Source organism: Abrus precatorius, unplaced genomic scaffold, assembly GCF_003935025.1.
Source record: "Abrus precatorius isolate BTA unplaced genomic scaffold, Abrus_2018 Scaffold4, whole genome shotgun sequence".
NCBI lineage: Eukaryota > Viridiplantae > Streptophyta > Magnoliopsida > Fabales > Fabaceae > Abrus > Abrus precatorius.
The window spans coordinates 17,023,690-17,043,550 of NW_020874384.1; the positions used below are offsets into that span (position 1 = coordinate 17,023,690).

The window sequence follows — 19,861 nt, forward strand, 5'->3', positions numbered from 1 at the left end:
TTATGTGTCTAAATATTATCTTTCTCACCAAAACGACCTAATTTGTTCCACTTTCCTCCGATCCAAGTTGAACAAGTAACATCAAAGATTAACTACTCTGAAAATAAACTTCATTACGGGGACAGTGCCATTGCCATAAATGTCCCTCACATTTACTTTAAATCCTTGCCAAAACCCAAACCTAAATCCAACTATTACATAAACTCCACTATTAATATCAACATACCCCCACAAATCAAAGGTAATATTATAACTCAACTATTAGTGTTTCAAATTTAGTTATTTTAGTGTAAGATTATGGGTAATTTTAATAAGGTTAAGTCGAACAGTGAAGATCTTGATGATAATCTTCTTAATATGTTCACTATTTATGGATGACTTTGCTATGGGATGAATCAAACAATGAGAATACCACTCCTCCAATTCAACACAAATAAATAATGAAGAGAAAAATTATTAAAAAAAAATTCAATATTTTTCTTCTTATTTATAATCACAACAATTGATTTTGTTTGGGCACCCGTGTTAGGTTTTTCTTGGAAAATACTTTTGTTTTAATAGGTTTTTCTCGGCCATAAATGGAAATGCCGTGTTTTTAAATGAGGCTAAGAATTTGAAATGAAAATACATCTATCTTACATGTTCATTTTTATATTCCTTTATTAACAATTATATTCTGAGATGTATAATTATATATATATTTTTTATTAATTTATATTTATTACAATAGTTATAATTATACATCTCAAAATATAATTGTTAATAAAAGAATATAAAAGTGGACATGTAACCCATCTCGTCCTAAAGCAAGCGGTGCTTATTGTGGGTCGTTGGAGAACTTGGAATTGGTGGGAAAAGAGAGGCAATGAGAAAAGGGAAATTTGATGAAAAGGATCAAATGGAGGAAATGATGTCATATTAAGAGAAGACAAGAATTTAAATTCGTCATTGCAAACTCATTAACAACTAAAAATTTAACATGCAGTGTACATGTTCCACGTACATTGGGATTTGGGGCTGAATAACAAAAAGATGAACATGACTCAACTTATAGGAATCTTGAGAGGAGTTTTATTTTTTAAAACCAAGGTAAGATTCTGGCTAAGGATTAATTTAGGCCATTGTTTAAATAATATATTAAAATTTGGAGACATGTCAAATTTACATTATGTTGGGGGGGGGGGGGGGGGGCAGGGGGTTCATCCATTACATTAAGTTGGCATTGACTATGTCTAACTTATTATTTGTAACAAAATTTTTAATAAGTATTTCACGATACACAATAAAAATTTAATAAATAATATTTTTATTATAAATTATAATATTGAGATTATTAATATGTTCAATTTTATAATTTTTAATAAATTTTATTACACATAAATTATTATTATCATGTGTTTCATATATATATAATTTAATGTTACTAATACAGTAATAACGTCATTTTTTATATTCATTTGTAAAATCTTTTAAAGTTTTATTAATACATTCTTCAAATAAGAAATACATGTAAGAGACTGTTGTTTTATATATAGTTTTTTTTTTTATTGTTGTTATTTTTATCAGGAATTTGTTAATATATATCATTTATATACATAGGCAAGACTTTAAAATAAAGCATAAAAAATATAGGTTTTAATATTTGGAAACTTTAAAAGATATTATTATATTTTAAAATAATTAAAAATTAATAAAACACAATCATTTTTTTAATCTTTATCTTAAAGACCCACCTAAACAAAGTTTTAAATATATTAATCTTATTTGCTAAAATAAAACATTTTCTTTGTTATTTCTTTTAATTCGAAGACAAAGTGGCGTAACCAAAAAGTTGAAGACAAAGCAAGACAGGTCCAATTTATGCAAGAAAATCTAAAACTAATAATGGTTAACAAAACATTACATATAAACTAATTTTTTAGTATATTTAAAAATATATAATACAAATTTATAAATAATAAATTTTTATTTAAGTTACATAATGTTACAAAACTTAGTGTATTAATGATATTAAGTATTATAAATTTCAATTAAAAATTATTTATTTATTATGTATTAAAGCACATATTATTAAAACGGTAAATAAAAAGGTAGATTCATAATTTCTTACACTAAAGATATTAAAACAGACATTCTTTCTTTCTGTCAGTCAATAGTAATTAAAGAACCGAACGGAGAAGAGAGAGGCGCCGGCGGGTTTTGTGAGGGACAGAGAAAAGTGGAAAGTGAGTCAACTTCCGAGTCGTAAGTTCCGAGTCGCGTGACTCAGACGCTAGGGTTTGAGCATTGCGCAATGTCTGTGAAAGCTTCTTATTCATCGGATAGTCTAATGCTTCCGGTATCCGATCCTCCGAACGACGAAGATCGAGAGAGGCTTTTGAAGGGCGATAGTAAGAATTTCAAAGGACGAGGGATCTACGCTGCTATCTCCTACATGTCTTGTGCAGGTTTCCCTCACTCTTGTGATCCAATTTTAGATTCATTTTATCGTCAAGCTAAGAGCAACGTTTCATTCTATGTGCGTGTTTAGGCCTTGATCAATTAATTGCTTAGTAATCATTGTTTTGGTTCTGTAGTGCTCTTGGTGCTGTTCAATAAGGCCTCTCTTTCATCTTACCACTTTCCATCTGCCAATGTCATTACACTTCTTCAGGTTGATCCTTACGAAGATTTTCTTTCTTTCCTTTTTACCCCAATTTGATTATTAAATTCGAATCTGAACCATACGAATTGCATTGGAATGTTTTGGGATGAGTGGGTATGGGCCTCATTTGTTTAATAAAGGTTAAAATCAAATGGTTGGAATTGGATTGTGATCAAGGTTACGATATATTGAAGTATAATTCAGTTTCATGATTAAGAGACTAAATTGATCTCTAAATTCTTTGGAGCCAAAATGATGACTCCTGTATATTTAGAGGATTAAAATGGAAGTATAATCTATAACTTGACAGTGCTATTGTAATGTTGAAATATTTTATTTATGTTTTTGGTTGATTCTCTCTCTCTCCCCCTCCTTTTTTGCTCTTCCACTTCCCTTTTGTCCATCTTTATTAATTAACACTAGATGTTTTTACTTAAAATTAAACAGGATCCATGTATTTGAAAAGTTGGATTTTTTCAGAGTAAGTTATTAGGGATTATCCAACTTTGTTGAAGCAATAGTGAAAAAAGTTAAATTTCAAACATTTGAGGTAGAAAGAAATGATATCGAGTATAAAATGTTTAGTACAGTCTATGGTGTCTTTGCTTTGGTTAACCACTTTGGCCTTGCAACTAGAATGCCATTCAAATTATTCTGAATTTCCATTTGATTTGTTTTAGCATTTTTAAACATGCTTCTTACTCCTGCAGATGGTATGCTCGTGTTGTTTTCTCTATGTATTGAGGCGCTGGAGGATAATTTCTTTTACGGCAGGTGAATCAGTAATTAAAGCAGATAACTCAAAAAAATTTGTGCCCCTGAAGACTTTGAAGCGCACTCTTCCTCTGGCAGGATCATATTTACTTTACATGGTAAGTGCTTCCTTTTTTCATTCTTTTAGGACAAATTGTCAATCGTAGTTTATTTTCTCTTTTTATTATTTTATTCATTCCTGCATTTCCCATTGAAAGCTAGCCACCATGGAGTCTGTTCGTGGAGTAAATGTTCCAATGTATACCACCCTTAGGAGGACAACAGTTGTATTTACAATGCTTGTAGAATACGTGCTGGTGGGGCAGAGGTATAAATCTTCAGTCATTTTCAGGTAGTTCACTTTCTTTCCATTGTACAATATTATAAAGATCCACATTGTGTTCAAATAGATATTTGATGACTCAGATTCAATGCATATGAAATTTTGGTAACATATGTGAAAGGTATAATTTATTGGGAAAGTGATCAACTACCCTATTATAGTTACATATTTAAATGCATTTTATAGACTGGGAAAAGCACCTTAAGTGTTAGAGATATAATAAAACCATTCATGTGTCATCATCTAACAGCTTAAGCTTTTGGAATAATTGGTTCTTGACATAGAATCACTGCTTCTTTGATCAAACAGTGATGCATTTGATTCTTATTACTCCCATTGTTTGAAGTAAAAATTGAATTTTGGCTCATGATAGAGTGGGCTTGTGCTTTGAGCATCATCCATATTTCAAGATTAAAGACCTTTTGTATGCCCAGTGAGACAAGACTTTTGTTGTTGTTATTGTTGTTGTAAAGGGCCTTCTGTATACCTAGTGAGATAAGACATTGGACATTTAGTTTAAACGATTTTCTTTTAAAAGGAGAAGTTGATATGCCTTCCTGTAAAATTTACATAACTGGTACACTGACCTTTTGTTATTCCTCCTAACTTTCATTATAACTGAATGAAGTATAAGTTCAAATTATTCTTTGAATGAGCACCTCCCTGATTCATTCATTTAACTGAAATTTCTAAGGTTGTTATCAGTGTTGGCTTGATTGTCTTTGGTGCTTTTGTTGCGGGAGCACGGGACTTCTCTTTTGATACCTATAGCTATGCCATTGTTTTCCTGTCAAACATCACCACTGCTATGTATCTTGCAACCATAGCTCGTGTTGGTTGTATTCGTCTCTCTCTCTCTCTCTCTCACACACACACACACACACACATGCTCACTGGAAATTCTATACCTTTTTCCCTTGTAGTCAGAGTGAATTTTCTTATTTATTTTGTCTTTTATCTTTTTCTCAGGCAAAACTAGTGGCCTTAATAGCTTTGGACTTATGTGGTGCAACAGTAAGCTGATATAGATTGTGTATCAAACAGGCTATTAAACATTATCATTATTATTGTTATTATTGGGTTGAAGAAAAGGCATGCTCTTTTTTTTCTATTTCTAATTTGAAAAACTTTTTCTATTGTATTATAGGTATAATCTGTGGGCCAGTTTTGTTTATTTGGACACTAGTTCGGGGTGACTTGAAGATGACAATCAATTTTCCTAACCTGCTCTCAACTGGTTTTATTGTATGTTCTGCTTTATCTTTTTCTCTTTTTACTAAGTAGCTGTATTCATCCTTGGTTACTTGCCAGAAGAAATTTTGTTTTTATCCTTAGTAAGTTAGCTAGGATTCTGGAAGTCTATCCTGAGACCAGAGTAAATCATGTAAGGGTAAAAAATAAGCATCCCCTCCCTGCTTTTGTACTTAGCCAGCCTGAGCTATTTTTTTTTGCCACATTTTGATGGAAAGAGAGGTACATGCTTACTTGACATAAACTACATGGGAAAATCTGAAAACAGGTTAGCATGTGTGCCGCATGTCTGTTCTGTTGACATGTTGATGGGAAATGTCAGATGTTAGTATGTAACAAATACTGACAATTTGGCACATTTTAAAGCTTAAACCATTCTAAATTTTACAGTTTAAACTACTTGACCGAAGTTTGGATGGGCCAAACTACAAGGGATATCTGATACCCTGATATAATATAACACAGAATAATTGTTCTCTTCAGACTTGGTCAGTGTTTGCGGTAATCCAGTTCTTTTATTTGATTTTTCTTTTTGGTTCTTAAAATTAAAACTCATAATTTCAGCCTTTCTGTTTTCATAGTGTCCTTTGATCTTACAGGGTCTATCCTGTCTCAAACTATTTAACAAGTATCAATTTTCCTTTATGGACATCATCACTCATTTCTACTGTTCCTCGTTTGTATTGTTCTTCCTGTAATTTTATTTGCTTTACATTATCACCTTGTTTAATCCGTGTAACCAAACTCACCTAATAGGAAATGGATGGATGGATTGACTGATTCATTGTTGTTATTATAATGGGGGGAGGATTTTATACACATCTGACATGCACAACTAATATGTTTCCAGCAATAAAAGGCCCAGATCTTTGTCACAGAAACAATTGCCTTTTTTTTCTGTATCAATCTGTATATAGTTTTAAACTTAGTTTCCTGTTAATTTTAATATTTTGAGAACTTGTAATTTTATGTTTCTTTATTTTGGGTGGCAGGTTGTTTTGCTTTTTTCATGCATACTTGCTTTCTTCCTGAATTACAGTATTTTTCTGAACACAACCCTGAATTCAGCTCTGACACAGACAATTTGTGGTAATCTGAAGGTTTGTTCCCTTGCTAAGTTGTTTTTCCTTAAATGTTTGATGTGGAAGCATTCTCTTTCTGGGTGTTATCATAGTAGTTAACCACTGCATGGACTTTTTTCTGCTAAGACTATTTATAGGGTGGGAATATGGGGAGATCTCCTAGAATTTTGGTGGAGAGAGAGAGACGAACACTTACCAATATGAAAGTTGGGACTGAGGCAATTTCAAACTACGTACTGTCTACTGAAAGGATAACAGATATTAAAATCTAAAAGCAATTTCCCTTGTAAACATTTTAGAAGAGAAGTATGGTTAAATTGTCTATATCTCTTGGAATATCGTCTTGCTCATCTCAAATTGGTAGTATTAAGATATGAACAATTGGGGAAAAAGAAATAGAACTTAGCATTTTGGTGGAGAATAGTTGTTAGTGATTAAGGAGGTTTAATTATCATACGTACTTGTAAAATGATGTTGTAAGAAGTGTGTGTGGGAACAATAGAACTCTCCAATGTGAACTCGTTTCTACAAAATTAACTTTTTTATATTTCATTTCTGATAATGCCATACTGGATGCCATATGCAGTTTTTATGGGTGGACTAAATATTTTGAATTGATGTCTAGGACCTGTTTACCATTGGCTTTGGCTGGATAATTTTTGGTGGGCTGCCGTTTGATTTTGTGAGTTCTCTTGTCCCTGTAGACTTTCACTGATTTTTTAGTGTACCTTTTCTGTTCATAGAATGTACGTGTTTTGATTGCAGTGGAATGTAATTGGGCAATTGCTCGGTTTTGCGGGTTCTGGTTTATATGCTTATTATAAGCTCATTGGCAAATAACCAAAATTCTTTGGTTGACGTCTTTATGAATTTGGGACTGGTATCTGCTTCCTTCATATGATAGCCATTTAAAAGCAGAAGAATCTGAATCGACCTTCTATCTGTACAAAATGTGATAAAGCTAATCTAATTTAGTAGGAGATTTTGCTGAGTGAGAACCTGACCTGAATACATGCTTTAATGTCTTCAGATCGCCTTTGATCTAGCAATGAGTTCACTTATTGCATCTGATCAAGCCGTTGAAACTTCAAATTTCTGGACTTTACATGTACTTGTTCATTTTAATTTTGGAGGGTATGAAATCGTGATATAGAAGAAAAGGTAAGTTTTGAGGTTTGAAGAGACCTTCCGTTACTTGAGCTACTGCTGTTTGGTCATCGACCTATTTTCATCTTATGCTCCTTGCATCAACATTAGTAACACGAAAAATAATAAGAAGAAAAATCACGATGAATTTCCTACCATATTAGCTGGCATATCTATCTGCAATGGTTGGGAATTGGGTACGTTCTTTTGCTCCTTAATGTCCTGCTTTCCCGTCTTCTAAGGAGTCGTGGGGAATGGAAAGTAGACAATAATCGCAAAATTTGATTCAGAGTCGGAAGAGCAAGGGAGAAGAATGACTATATCCCGACATATGAACTTGATATACTCATTCTTTGAAAACATAAACATAAGAATACAAATTAAAAAAAAAATAGTAAGGTAGTCCAAGAAATTGTTCACAAGCTTTTAAAATTTTTTGAAAATGCAGTTTGAAAGTAATATATTAAAACTTATATTTCTTTTTATTAAATGACAACAATAAAGTAAGGTATCGCCACCACAACATCATAGAATTGCATATAATAGATCAAAATAACCACGCTAACTTGGTATTCTCTTATCCTAGGATTCGTTAATGAATCATTAAATCTTTTAAGCTAAACCAAATCATTGTTACTGTCCTCGGGAGAATATTCGGACATAGGGAAAATGAGGCGAATGGGTGTGAGTGGAATGGAGATCCAATGGGCCAAGGCCCGATCCAATTAGAAAAGAAAAACTTTTCAACTTGTTATGGAGCGTACAACTTCCAGATTCCATTAGACAGTGCCACATCCGACCAGACCAAAAAAAAAAAAAGGGGCAGTGGCACACAGCCTCATGAATTTGTGTGGCAAGGAATTGGGATAGCCCTCCTCTGAAATCCTCCTCTTCCCTTCAATCCTGAGAGACACATCCATCATTCTAATCACAAATCACAGAAAGGTGTTGCCATGGCCAACATGATTATGGCTTCCTCCAAACCTTTGGTTCCAGTTGCCACTAATTCCCGTTCATCCACCCCCAGACTCCCAATTGTGCAAATTTCACTCCCCAAAGTCTCAACCCTCAAACTCAAACTCCCAATTTCAAAGCCTCAATTACTCTCCCTGGTGGGTATGGCTGCAAGCTCACTCGCCATGGCCCCTCCCTCCCTCGCCGCAGAGATTGAGAAAGCAGCTCTATTCGACTTCAACCTCACACTCCCCATTATAATGGTGGAATTCCTGCTGCTCATGGTAGCGTTGGACAAGTTATACTTCACCCCGCTTGGGAAATTCATGGACGAGAGGGACGCGGCGATCAGAGAGAAGCTGGGCAGCGTAAAGGACACCTCAGAAGAGGTGAAGCAGTTAGAGGAGAAGGCGAATGCGGTGATGAAAGCTGCTCGGGCAGAGATATCTGCGGCTCTTAATCAGATGAAGAAGGAGACACAGGCAGAGGTTGAACAGAAGATTGCAGAAGGTAGAAAGAAGGTGGAAGCAGAGTTGCAGGAAGCTCTGGCTAACCTTGAGAGGCAAAAGGAAGAGACCATTAAGTCCCTCGATGCCCAAATTGCCGCTCTTAGCCAGGAGATTGTTAAAAAGGTTCTTCCCACTGCTTAGTTTTGTATATCACTATCTCTCTACCTCTCTGTTTTCGATTCCATGTCTCAATTGCTCATTTACAACACTACTGTTCAATGAGGAAGGACAATTATTTGTTTCTTAACTTCTCTTTCTCTGTGCATCTCTTCTCCTTACATTTTTGTTTTTTCTATTTTGTAATGTATAACCGATCATTATGCATCACTGCTCTTAAAATCCATGACACCAATTGGTTAATTCATGGCTCGTGTATTTCCTCACTTGCTTTCAATCTCAAATCACACCCACAAAAAGGTGAACCTAGCTTGAACTTGTCACTTCATATGATCCACTTCACTCCAACGTCTTTTATTATACCACTAACTCCCCAAGGCAACCATTGTTTGACTCAAGAAATAAGTAACTTTTTTTTTTCAGTTCCACTTCAATTATGGTTGACCTAAAAATAAAATCATGTTAAAAAACAACAAATCAATGGTTTTGCCAAACATAATTTTGGATTAAACTTAATATGTGCTCTTCAAAATTTTGGAGTGTGCAAACTACAATTCAAACTCGCGAAAAATAAAAACTTCGGACTCTGGTGAATTAGGACTTTGGCTGGTAATGCTTCCTGCAATTCAGGTGTTATTCATTGCTTCCCCGTATAATGATCTTGTTGCACATCTCAATTACTTTGAAAAATTCAAATTAACATTTGTCATCTTCTATCCGTAAGGGATTCTGCACGTGATTTACATAGGTATTATCTTAGGATTTGGCCTTGTTCACCTCTATTGGACATGTAATTGAATCCCTAAAACCCCATTCTTTAAACCTTTATAATGTGGATGTGATGAAAAAAAAAATAGCGCAAGTTACAAATCATCCTTTAAATATTACAAGTTGACCATGTTGTCATTCGTTTTTAAGATTGTCTAGTTTTTGGCTATACATTTTGGAATAGTAGACACATTCATACAAGACATTCCTATCAGCCTAGAGCACAACGACAGGGAATGCTCCATTTTTTTATTTATGAATAACTGCAACTTGGAAGCCACGTTAAATCTTACATAATACGGCGTTGAACTCAGGGCACGGCAGAATAATCAATTTATCATGCCCCAGTGATGGCAAATGATTGTTTTAATATTTTTTATTTTAAACTATGTTATTTCATACTTATTTTTAAGGCATATTACCCTAATAGTTATAAAGTTAAGTCGTTATTTTCTAAGAAACAAAATTCTCAACGAATAAATATTTTAGTCTCGTAGTCAAATTTTTAAAAGATTTTAAGTGAATATATTAGTTTGAAAGAAGAGAAAAAGAAATATCTTAATGGATAAAGAGAGTTTAACTCCTTTTTTATTTGTATATTAATTCTTTAAAAAAGTAAATTGAAAAAGCTTTAAAATTATGTGTGAGAAAAATTTTGGAAAGCTTCTAATTATCTTTCTCTTTTTTCTTTATTTAACAGTAACTCTCAAAAAAGAACAATGTTATAAAAACCCTCTCCTCTTCCTCCCTTAATCAAACTTACAACAAATTTTTAAAATTTTGACTAGCAAGTATTTTATAGACATCAATTAAAAAATACTAATAATTTTTATTGAAAATTATACTTAATTATATTGAAAATATTAAATGTTATATAATTTTATGAATAATTTTTATTTTATTTTAATCAATATTAATGTGTAATATTTTTATTTAATTTAAGAAATTTTCTAACATATACTCGTAAACGGATCAACCCATGACAAAGAAATAAATATAAAATACTTTTTTATTATAATATAAATATTTATTATTTCAAGATTATCACTTTTATTTTTTTTTTGCATGAACGAGTTAACTTAAGTCTCGAGTTCTAGTTATTAAGAATTGTACCAATAATTGGAAGAGGAAGTTCACTGTTCATCATGGATAAAATATATTAAATATTTGTATTTCATAAACTTATCGCTGTATATTAGAAAACTTATTAATTGATAAATTTGTTTAGCTTATATTCATAATTAAAAAATTACAAAACCTTATTTAAAAACATTTATTACTATTTTATTTAATCTAGTTTTTAAATATTAAAAATAATTTTTATTGTGTATTTGTAAATTTAAAATTTTAAAATATTATTACATTTTATTAGGTTTATATTACTAAAACAATAAATATAAAACAATTTACACAATAAAAAGAATTATGAAAAATAACCATTAATTTATTCTTATCAACAATTATCGCATTAAATCATCATCGCCTGAAATACCAGTTCTACCCTTTGCTTTTAATTGTTATTTTTTCGTTCAAATAAAGAAGACCACGACCCCAGTTTTATTTTGGTTATGTTCTTCTTCTGTTCTCCTTCTCTGATTCAATTTGTATAAAGCTACCCACTTTCTCTGCTCACAAAGCCATTGGTTTCTCTGTGCTCACATAAGATTTTTTTTTTTTTTTCAACTTCTGAGTAAGTGTACACAGTGATTTGGGTACTCTTTATTGTTTCTGTTGTTTATTTTCATATTTTTAACTTCGCTTGTTTCTTCATCAAACCAAGGTGTGGGGATATAAATTTGCATGCCTTTTGTATTATTGTTCTTAGACCTTAGTTCTCACTTCTCAGAAGGTGAATACGAGTTGTGTTCATGTGTTTGCATGTTTGGGTGTGGGTAAGTGAGTGAGCCATTACGGTTCTATATTGAGTCAAAGTTGTGTTGGGGGCAAATTTGGTTTCTTTCAGAAACCGCTTTTCAGCGATTGATTCGGGCATTAGATTCACGGAAGATTGAAACTTTGAGGTTCAGCAAAGGGAAAGGATCCAAATGAATATTAAAGCTTTAGTTTTTATCTGGTCAATTTTTTTTTTCCTAGCTCTGTTCATGAGATTGAAACACTTGAATTCTTGGGACCCTTTATTTTTGTCTTTCATATTGATTTGTTGGTTATTCCTGCTTGTATAATGTGTTGTGATTTCTGCAATTCGCTAAATTATTTTATGAATGTTGCCACTTCAGGTTGAAGAATGGCACAGGATATTGCTAATCCACCATCACCTTTTGATTTTGAACTCTTGGTTGATGATCCTGAGCACCTTAGAACTGTCACAGCCTCGTTGAGCAACACGGACCCGTGGATTGAACCTGAAAGGTTGAAACTCAGACACAGAATTGGTCGAGGACCCTTTGGTGATGTTTGGTTAGCAACTCATCATCAGTCAACTGAAGATTATGATGAGTATCATGAAGTTGCTGCCAAGATGTTACCTCCAATCAGAGAGGAACATATGAAGACTGTATTGGAGAAATTTCGTGAATTATATTTTCAGTGCCAAGGAGTGGCTGGAGCGTGTTCGTTACTTGGAGCTTCAATTTTAAATGGAAGGGTTAGGCCTCAATTATGCATTTTATTCAGTACATGGGAGACCTTTAGCTTCCTATCTAGCTAATGTATTTGTTTATGCTTGCAGATTTGCATCATTATGAATTTTTATGAGGGTTCAGTTGGTGACAAGATGACTAGACTCAGAGAGGGAAGGATTTCGTTGCCTCATGTTCTGAGGTAATGTTATTTTGGTGTGTTCATGGAAATATGTTTACCTGTTTCTTTATAGTACATGGAGGAGGGAGAAAAAAATGGTCAATACTAAAGGCATGTAATTGGCTGCAGGTATGGTATTAATCTGGCTAAAGGTATTCTGGAACTTCACTCAAAAGGGGTCCTTGTTCTCAACCTTAAACCATTTAATGTGCTTCTCAACGATAGTGATCAAGCAATACTGGGAGATGTTGGTATTCCCAATCTTCTGTTTGGTTCATCATTCCTAAGCTCAGATATGGCCCACAGGCTTGGTACTCCAAATTACATGGCTCCTGAACAATGGCAACCAGAAGTCAGAGGCCCTATCTCTTTTGAAACAGATTCATGGGGATTCGGGTGCACTATTGTGGAATTGTTGACTGGTAATCAACCTTGGTATGGGCATCCTGTTAGTGACATATACCAGGCGGTTGTTGAAAAATGTGACAAACCCCAGATTCCCAGTGGCCTTCCTTCTTCAATTGAAAATATCCTCAGTGGATGCCTTGAGTATGATTTGAGGAATCGCCCTTCAATGGTGGATATTCTGACCGTCTTTAGAAGGTTCGTAAGCTTTCTATATTTTTCCAGGAAGTTTCTGTAAATAGGTAGCCTTTTTTTTATAGCTTTACAAAGTTTTATGGTAGATGTAAATAGGGAGGTGGTTCACTTGCTTGGCCTTCTGCTCCTGCAAAACTAGGACTTGGTTTTGATTTTAGGGTAACCCATTGGTAGGTGCTAGTAATCTTAACTTAACCCTGGTTGAGGTTGGTGATCTTCCCCAAACTAGCATGGGGTGAGCCTTCCCCAAATCTGAACTTTTAGTTTACAAAAAATTATGGTGGATATTTGGACTTAGTCACATTCATTTTTTAGTTACATTCATTTTGAATAACTAGTCTATGAGACACCCACGCATGCATTCCTTGTAAGCTTGAATCTTGTGGAGACTTGATTATGAACTCCAAACAATTACTGGGCTGTAAATTAGTTGGGACTTGGGAATTAGTGGAAGTGCTCTACACTTGTGCTTCCAAATATTCTGAAATAATTTTTGTACCAGAGAGTATTAAAACAATAATCTTTTCATTGAATTTCTATTTAACCTCATGAAGAAAAGAAGATCAGTTATTAAATATTTACTTCATTCTTAATTGTTCTACCTACTTTGCAGCTCACTGGATGCAGTAGCCAACGATGGGGAATGGAGATATCTTGGAACTTGCAAAACGATAGTAAAATCTAGTAGTACTGGCTGCACACAGTGGTTCCTCTCAAAAGATCATCTTCAGGTGGGTGACATAGTGCGATCCAGAAAGCCTTCCAATTCATGCAAACCTCAAAACATGGAGGTCCCAGAAGGAAATGTAGTTGGTTTAGAACGTAATGCAGATCATGGATTTGTTTTAGTTAGGGTCCATGGTGTTCATGACCCTGTAAGGATTCATGCATCTACTCTTGAACGTGTCACTAACGGTTTGGCAGCTGGTGATTGGGTACGCTCGAAGGAAGAAGATGAGAAGCACTCACCAGTGGGTATTCTTCATTCTATCGATCGTGATGGCAGAGTGGCTGTTGGGTTTATTGGTCTGCAAACTCTTTGGAAAGGAAATTCTTCAGAACTTGAAATGGCAGAATCTTACTGTGTTGGCCAATTTATTAGGCTGCAAGCCAACATTTTGAGTCCTCGATTTGAATGGCCCCGTAAAAAGGGAGGTGCCTGGGCTACTGGCAAGATATCTTGGATCCTGCCAAATGGATGTCTAGTTGTTAAGTTCCCAGGGATGTTGACCTTTGGCAATGAACCAAGCACTTTTTTGGCTGATCCCTCCGAGGTTGATGTTGTTAAATTTAGGACTTGTCCAAGGATGATAGAGAAGTATCAACATGTAGAGGATCATCACTGGGCAGTTAGACCTGTTCTAATTGCATTTGGCCTACTTACTGCTGTGAAACTGGGGCTGTTAATTGGTAAGAAAATGGGGAGGAACATGAATGTTAATGCAATGGAGAATGAAACTCATTATACAGATAGCCAGAATGCTAGCAGCCCTACATGGACATCTTCAGTGGCTAACATCCTTTTCAGAGAAGGTGTTAACTTACCCACCGGTCGGTAGTTGGATTAACTAACTAGTGAAGGAGTTCATCAGCTGCTGTTTGAACAAACATTTCACATGAAAATTGTAATTATATATAAATGCCAATGTGGCTAACACTGAATGTTAAAGTTGTACATATGCCTTACAACTAGATTAGCTCTGTTCATATTTAGTTTCCATGCAATGCCATGCATAATGAACATTTAACACTGTATAGAAGATTCACAATATGCTTGTTGAGATTATAGAAGCTTGAAGGAAATTAGTAAAATAAGCATTGAATCAAGATACATATTACGCATCGTTTCTTGGAGCAATTTTTGTTCATTTTTCTCTGGATTGATCCTTGTGATCTGTTTTTGTTGTGTTTCTGAATTAATAATGATGATATTAATGTGATGCAGGCTGCCATAAATTTTTTTCGGACAATAAATTTTCTTGCAGCCCGCTAATCTGCTCATTTCCTCCATTAATATGTATTGCATTCTTACACCAATCATCTGCCCCTAGCTATGGTATTTTGTTTCCTCTAAATGTCATAGAACTGTGAATTGAATTGCAAGAGTTTTGATCGAGCGAAGCAGTTGCCAGGACAGCTGATTTTTTATTTTTATCTTTTTATACAGTATTTTTCATCAAACCTTATAAGTGTAAGGAAAAATGTTTTCTTGACACCTAAAGGTGAAACCCTTTTGATTTGAAAGTAATTTTTTATATATATATATATATATATATATATATATATACATATGTATAAAATAATGAGATTAAAATAATTCTGTACACTATCAATCTTTATGAGAAATTGATGAATGTTGAACAACCCTGGACATGCTCCTGGATCTAATTTTTGTGCTCTGATACTCTCATTTTTAATTTGAAATGCTCTTATAAAATTAGTAAAGTCGTTCATAAATTTACTGTAGTCATACAGTGACATTATTTTTAGTACCTTACTTTTCCTCTCACTTTTTCGACCTTAGTTGGGGTTCACATTTTTTTTAAATCTTAATCAAAGTTACTTATGCAACTCTTTAAGCTCTAAACTGTTATTGCAGCAACTCAGCACGGTTGTTTTAAGGATTGGCAGTAGCCAGTAGGCACCCTATACTATTTAGCCATCATGACACTGATAAACACTCTTGTAATTATACAACCAAAGTTTCCACTTCCCCAGCCAAACAATAATGTGATCATTGTAAATTATATATGATAAACATTACAAAGAGTTGTTAGATAGTACCATACAAGGCTAAAGTCTGCAATTCGGCTATTGACTTCGTCTGAAATCAATTCATTTTCGTGCTGTAATTAAATTTAACCTTGACCATGTTGTGGTTTGTGTAGGATATTCATCATTACTACATATTTCCACTTTATTCGGTAAAGGAAGACATAATTTGTTAAATTTAGTTCAGAAGGAGAAGTGATCATATTTTGCTTAACTATTTTGAAAGCGTACTTGAGAACTAGACTAATTCGTCTTCGAAGAGAAAAAATATTTTATCCGATCTTATTGATTTTCTTTAATTAATTTGATTCTAAAATTGCAAATTCAACTAAAAGTAATTTGCACAATGTATATATAAAGTAAAAATTTATTGACTCTAAAGCTTTATTTGAGAATTAATTTTTGAGAAAAAAAAATTAAGAGAATGTAAATGCTTATACGATGGTTATCATTATTTGAAAGTTTTTAAATAAAAAATAGAGGATTTGTAAACTCTCCAAAACCCTTCTAATATTGTATTTTTAAATTTTTTATAGTTTTATATTAACTCTCACTCCTAGTTTTTTTTAATACTTTTCAAACAATTTATTTATTTCTCCTTCAAACTCTCAAACAAAGTCTAAGAGTAAATATTATTAAATTTAGTGATTCAATAACTTTTGTGAAAATTAAATTTATCAATCTAAAATTTTAAATTTTTTAAAGTAAATTAAATTTGTAAAATTTAAAAATTAATCAATTTTTCACGAATCTACTTCATTTGAATGTATTATATATTTTTAAATATAAATAAATATTAATTATAAAGTTAAATACCTGAATTGTTAAGAAAATATCATACTTCAACAATTAGTATTTTTAAATTTATATTTAAAAAAGTTCATTAGGTAGAAATTGTTTGAGATCACGCACAAAAGTTTGAAATTAATTCAGTTTAAATTGAATTGGATTTCAAAATGGGATCTAATCATGGTTTTATTTTTCACTTTCAATTTAATTTTCCTGGTTTACATTTAATCTATTAACAACCTTTTTATTCAACACCGTAGAAACAATTGTTGAATAAGGAATAAGCCTCAAGGCCGACATATTGGGCTATCCACCGGCCTAAGGTTCTTATTCCTTTTTCGCCTTTGCCTTTTTGAAGGGCCTAAACTAAGTAGATCCATTATTGTTCCCATTTTAATACCGACTTCACCACATTATTTTACAATCATTTTAAAATCTTTTCATAAACAACATAATTAGTAGGACGGACCATATTAATATGAAAGCTGAGATGTCTCTTTCACTATCAATGCCAAGTTGCTTTGGAATGTTAAACACTTTCTTGCAAACCCATTTAGTATTCAGTTTTGTTAATCTCAGCCCTTGTAAAAATAATAAATTGTTATTTTAAACAAATATTTATTACACTCTTGTATCTTTAATGTAATAAAAAAATCTTGTTTTTAGATGTTTAAAGTTAACAAAACCGATTAACAATCACTTGCAAATATGAAAATAACTATTGCATGACTCACTCCTGCGTAGCTTTACATCCTTGTTGAAATAAGTTAGTCTTTTGTTGACTGGTGGTTCAGCTTTGGCTTCAGATCTTGATTCTTTTGTCCTCCAAAGCCAAAGAAACAAAGCATTTTTTTAACAAGAAAAGTGGAGATGAGATTAATGTGGAGTTAGAGAAACTGACGTTGATATCGACGAAGAAACGAATAATAGGTAATATAAAACAAATTAAGAATGAGACAGGGCAATAATAGGAGCACCTTGTCCTCCTAAAGATCTGCTGGTATTTCTATGTTATTAAAAATTTGATAGAAATCTAGATCAAATAAAATATTTGATCCAAATATAAAACACTTGTTTGTTTAATGCCCAATTGGCCACCTCACTAAAAATTCTATCATTTTGAGTTAATTAAAAAATCCATCTTTTGAGAAACACTTGATAAGGATAAAGATATAACAAATAACCATTGTCTCGTCCGCTCTTAGTGAACATCTTCCATCACCAACTGATTATTATATTCATAAAAATCCTCAGAAGTATATCACGATCACGAAAGCTATATAGCAGACGAAAACAACGATAGAGCTCCTCCACACGTTGTATAGAAGAGAAAGATTATTTGCAATTCACTTGAAAAATTGATGCAAAATTAGATAGTGACACATTTCATAACAGAGGGGTGTGTGTTTAATGAGAACTTTCTTTATAATTTTTACTTAAATTTGAACATGCATGAAAAATTTACTACTGCTTCTATTCACATTTATTTGCCTCGAGAAAAAAAAAATTTTAAGTAACTTTAAAAAATTAGTCAAATGAAATAAGATAACATCTTGCATACTACAAGGTTGTGCAATTTATCTGTAAATAATCTTCGAACACAATAATTTCATCTGTCATGGAAAGACGCAAAATCTCCTCTCGTAAAATTCTGTGAAAAAAACAGTAGTATTAAAATACATTAAATTTGGTATCACATTATTGTTGAATCTTCTTAATTTGCAAGCATGCAAGTACAAGATCTCCATTTGGATCGTATCTGTGTCCTTTTGTTTAAAAAAACCCACATGTAAGGACTAAAATTCAAAACAGGGAGCAGCTAAAAATTATATTAAAGGAATGTTGAGATTACGATAGGATCTGTCAGGCTGTTAAGTTAGTGATGGATAATTATTATTGTTAAACAAATTGTAAGCATCACGAGAGTATCTGTCAGGCTATGATTAGTGATAAAGTGTAAAATTAAAAGATTTGGTTTGGGTTAGGTGAAATAGGATCGTGCCCTCTTTCCAGATAGGAGAGAAAAGCTGATGATAGCCTCATAGTACGAGGTCCCCTCCTGCATATAAAATGGCTATTCACAAGCAAGATCATGCATTCACACTGTGTGGGGTCCCTCATCCTATGAATATCTACTAATTCCCTCACCAGTCACAACCATTACCCCTTTATATAACCCATGTGTATCATTGCATAATTATTAACAGTTTCCCTTCCTATGCCAATCACCCATATTCATTTATCACCGTTCAGTTTTCAAGATTGTATATTCATCCTACTCCTAGTAAACAAAGCGTGAATTATTCAAACAATAATCAAATTATTAAAACAAAGTTTCTATATTTTATATTTATGATTAATAAAATAGAACTGTTACGTAGTTATCAGTGTGAGTTAGAAATGTTGGGGAATTGATGGGGCAGAGGATAAGTAGAAAGAATGAAGGCACACGTGAAATTGATATGATTATATGGAAATATGGTAAAGTCGATAAGGAGGGATGATGGGCGTTGGAATGCGGAAAAGGAAGAAGGAAGAGAAAGGAGAGGAAATTTAATCTGAATCTGAGGGATGTGATGGATGGTCTAAAGGTATTAATGATCATGTTATCATGTTTTTATAGTACACTCGCGTGCGCATCAACAGTGCTTCTTCTCCCTTCACCTCTCCCACCTCCTTCTTCTGCGCGTCTATTCTACATACATATCAATAACAATTATATTTCTAAACTCTCTTTATTATACAAAAGTATTCAAAAATATTTTTTTAGTAAAATATTTATCGTTATTAAATGTTTATATTCAATTTTAAATATTCAGATTTATTTTTTTATTTAATCATTTCATTTATGAGTTCAGGCCCAACATGTCCTTAAAAATATATATAATTAAGGCCAATTTAATCCAATACAAATTGCACAAATTGAAATAAAAAAAAAATTGAGAACTGAAAAAAAAAACTTATAATTTTTTAAAAGTGAAAATTTATGCAATGTTCGAAATCTAAAAGGCTTAAAACTAATTATAATTTCCACTGCTCTAGCCCAAAAAAACATGTACATAGAAAATGCAAAATTCCTTATTATACATGGACTCCACACGTATAAATGTAATAAGACTTTATACTACTCCTGGTTAAATTTATCCATGGTTTGATCGTATTAAAAGAAAACAGTAAAACAAAAATGATTTAAAAATGTCACATACAATTAAAGTCTCAAAAAAACCAGAAAGGGTCGACAAATATTTTATATTTTCAATTTTATTAATATTATTTTTAATTTTTTTTTAGACTACAGATATCTTTTACCGATTATAATTTTATTTAAGTTACACAAGACTACTATAAATAATAATTTTTTTAAAACCAAATT

The 19,861-nt window shown here is 32.7% G+C and overlaps 3 protein-coding genes across 7 annotated transcripts; all 3 read left to right on the forward strand.

The window, feature by feature from the left end:
- Nucleotides 1–2,152: 2,152 nt before the first annotated feature.
- LOC113864925 (nucleotide-sugar uncharacterized transporter 3-like) lies at nt 2,153–7,481 on the forward strand. 2 transcript variants are annotated; one of them, XM_027499168.1, is made up of 11 exons: nt 2,161–2,447; nt 2,577–2,653; nt 3,355–3,516; nt 3,616–3,749; nt 4,446–4,576; nt 4,710–4,754; nt 4,888–4,985; nt 5,984–6,091; nt 6,699–6,755; nt 6,839–6,915; nt 6,956–7,481. In XM_027499168.1, exons 1-10 carry the CDS (start codon nt 2,294–2,296, stop codon nt 6,911–6,913), a joined length of 1,041 nt encoding a protein of 346 aa, XP_027354969.1. In that variant the 5' UTR covers nt 2,161–2,293; the 3' UTR covers nt 6,914–6,915; nt 6,956–7,481. The 2 variants fall into 2 exon arrangements, 1 of the variants encoding a protein (XP_027354969.1); XR_003504936.1 differs by having other exon boundaries at nt 2,153–2,447; nt 4,435–4,576; nt 6,839–7,481.
- A 535-nt stretch (nt 7,482–8,016) lies between these two features.
- Nucleotides 8,017–8,920, forward strand: LOC113864689 (ATP synthase subunit b', chloroplastic). Its single transcript, XM_027498695.1, has one exon. The coding sequence runs from the start codon at nt 8,173–8,175 to the stop codon at nt 8,821–8,823; it is 651 nt and encodes a 216-aa protein (XP_027354496.1). The 5' UTR covers nt 8,017–8,172; the 3' UTR covers nt 8,824–8,920.
- On the forward strand, nt 8,128–14,928 carry LOC113864688 (E3 ubiquitin-protein ligase KEG). 4 transcript variants are annotated; one of them, XM_027498692.1, is made up of 5 exons: nt 8,128–8,805; nt 11,805–12,172; nt 12,257–12,348; nt 12,457–12,930; nt 13,541–14,928. In XM_027498692.1, the coding sequence occupies exons 2-5, from the start codon at nt 11,813–11,815 to the stop codon at nt 14,484–14,486; spliced, it is 1,872 nt and encodes a 623-aa protein (XP_027354493.1). In that variant the 5' UTR covers nt 8,128–8,805; nt 11,805–11,812; the 3' UTR covers nt 14,487–14,928. The 4 variants fall into 4 exon arrangements, with proteins under 4 accessions (XP_027354493.1, XP_027354492.1, XP_027354494.1 ...); XM_027498691.1 differs by lacking the exon at nt 8,128–8,805 and adding an exon at nt 11,117–11,257; XM_027498693.1 differs by lacking the exon at nt 8,128–8,805 and adding an exon at nt 11,134–11,279.
- Nucleotides 14,929–19,861: the final 4,933 nt, after the last annotated feature.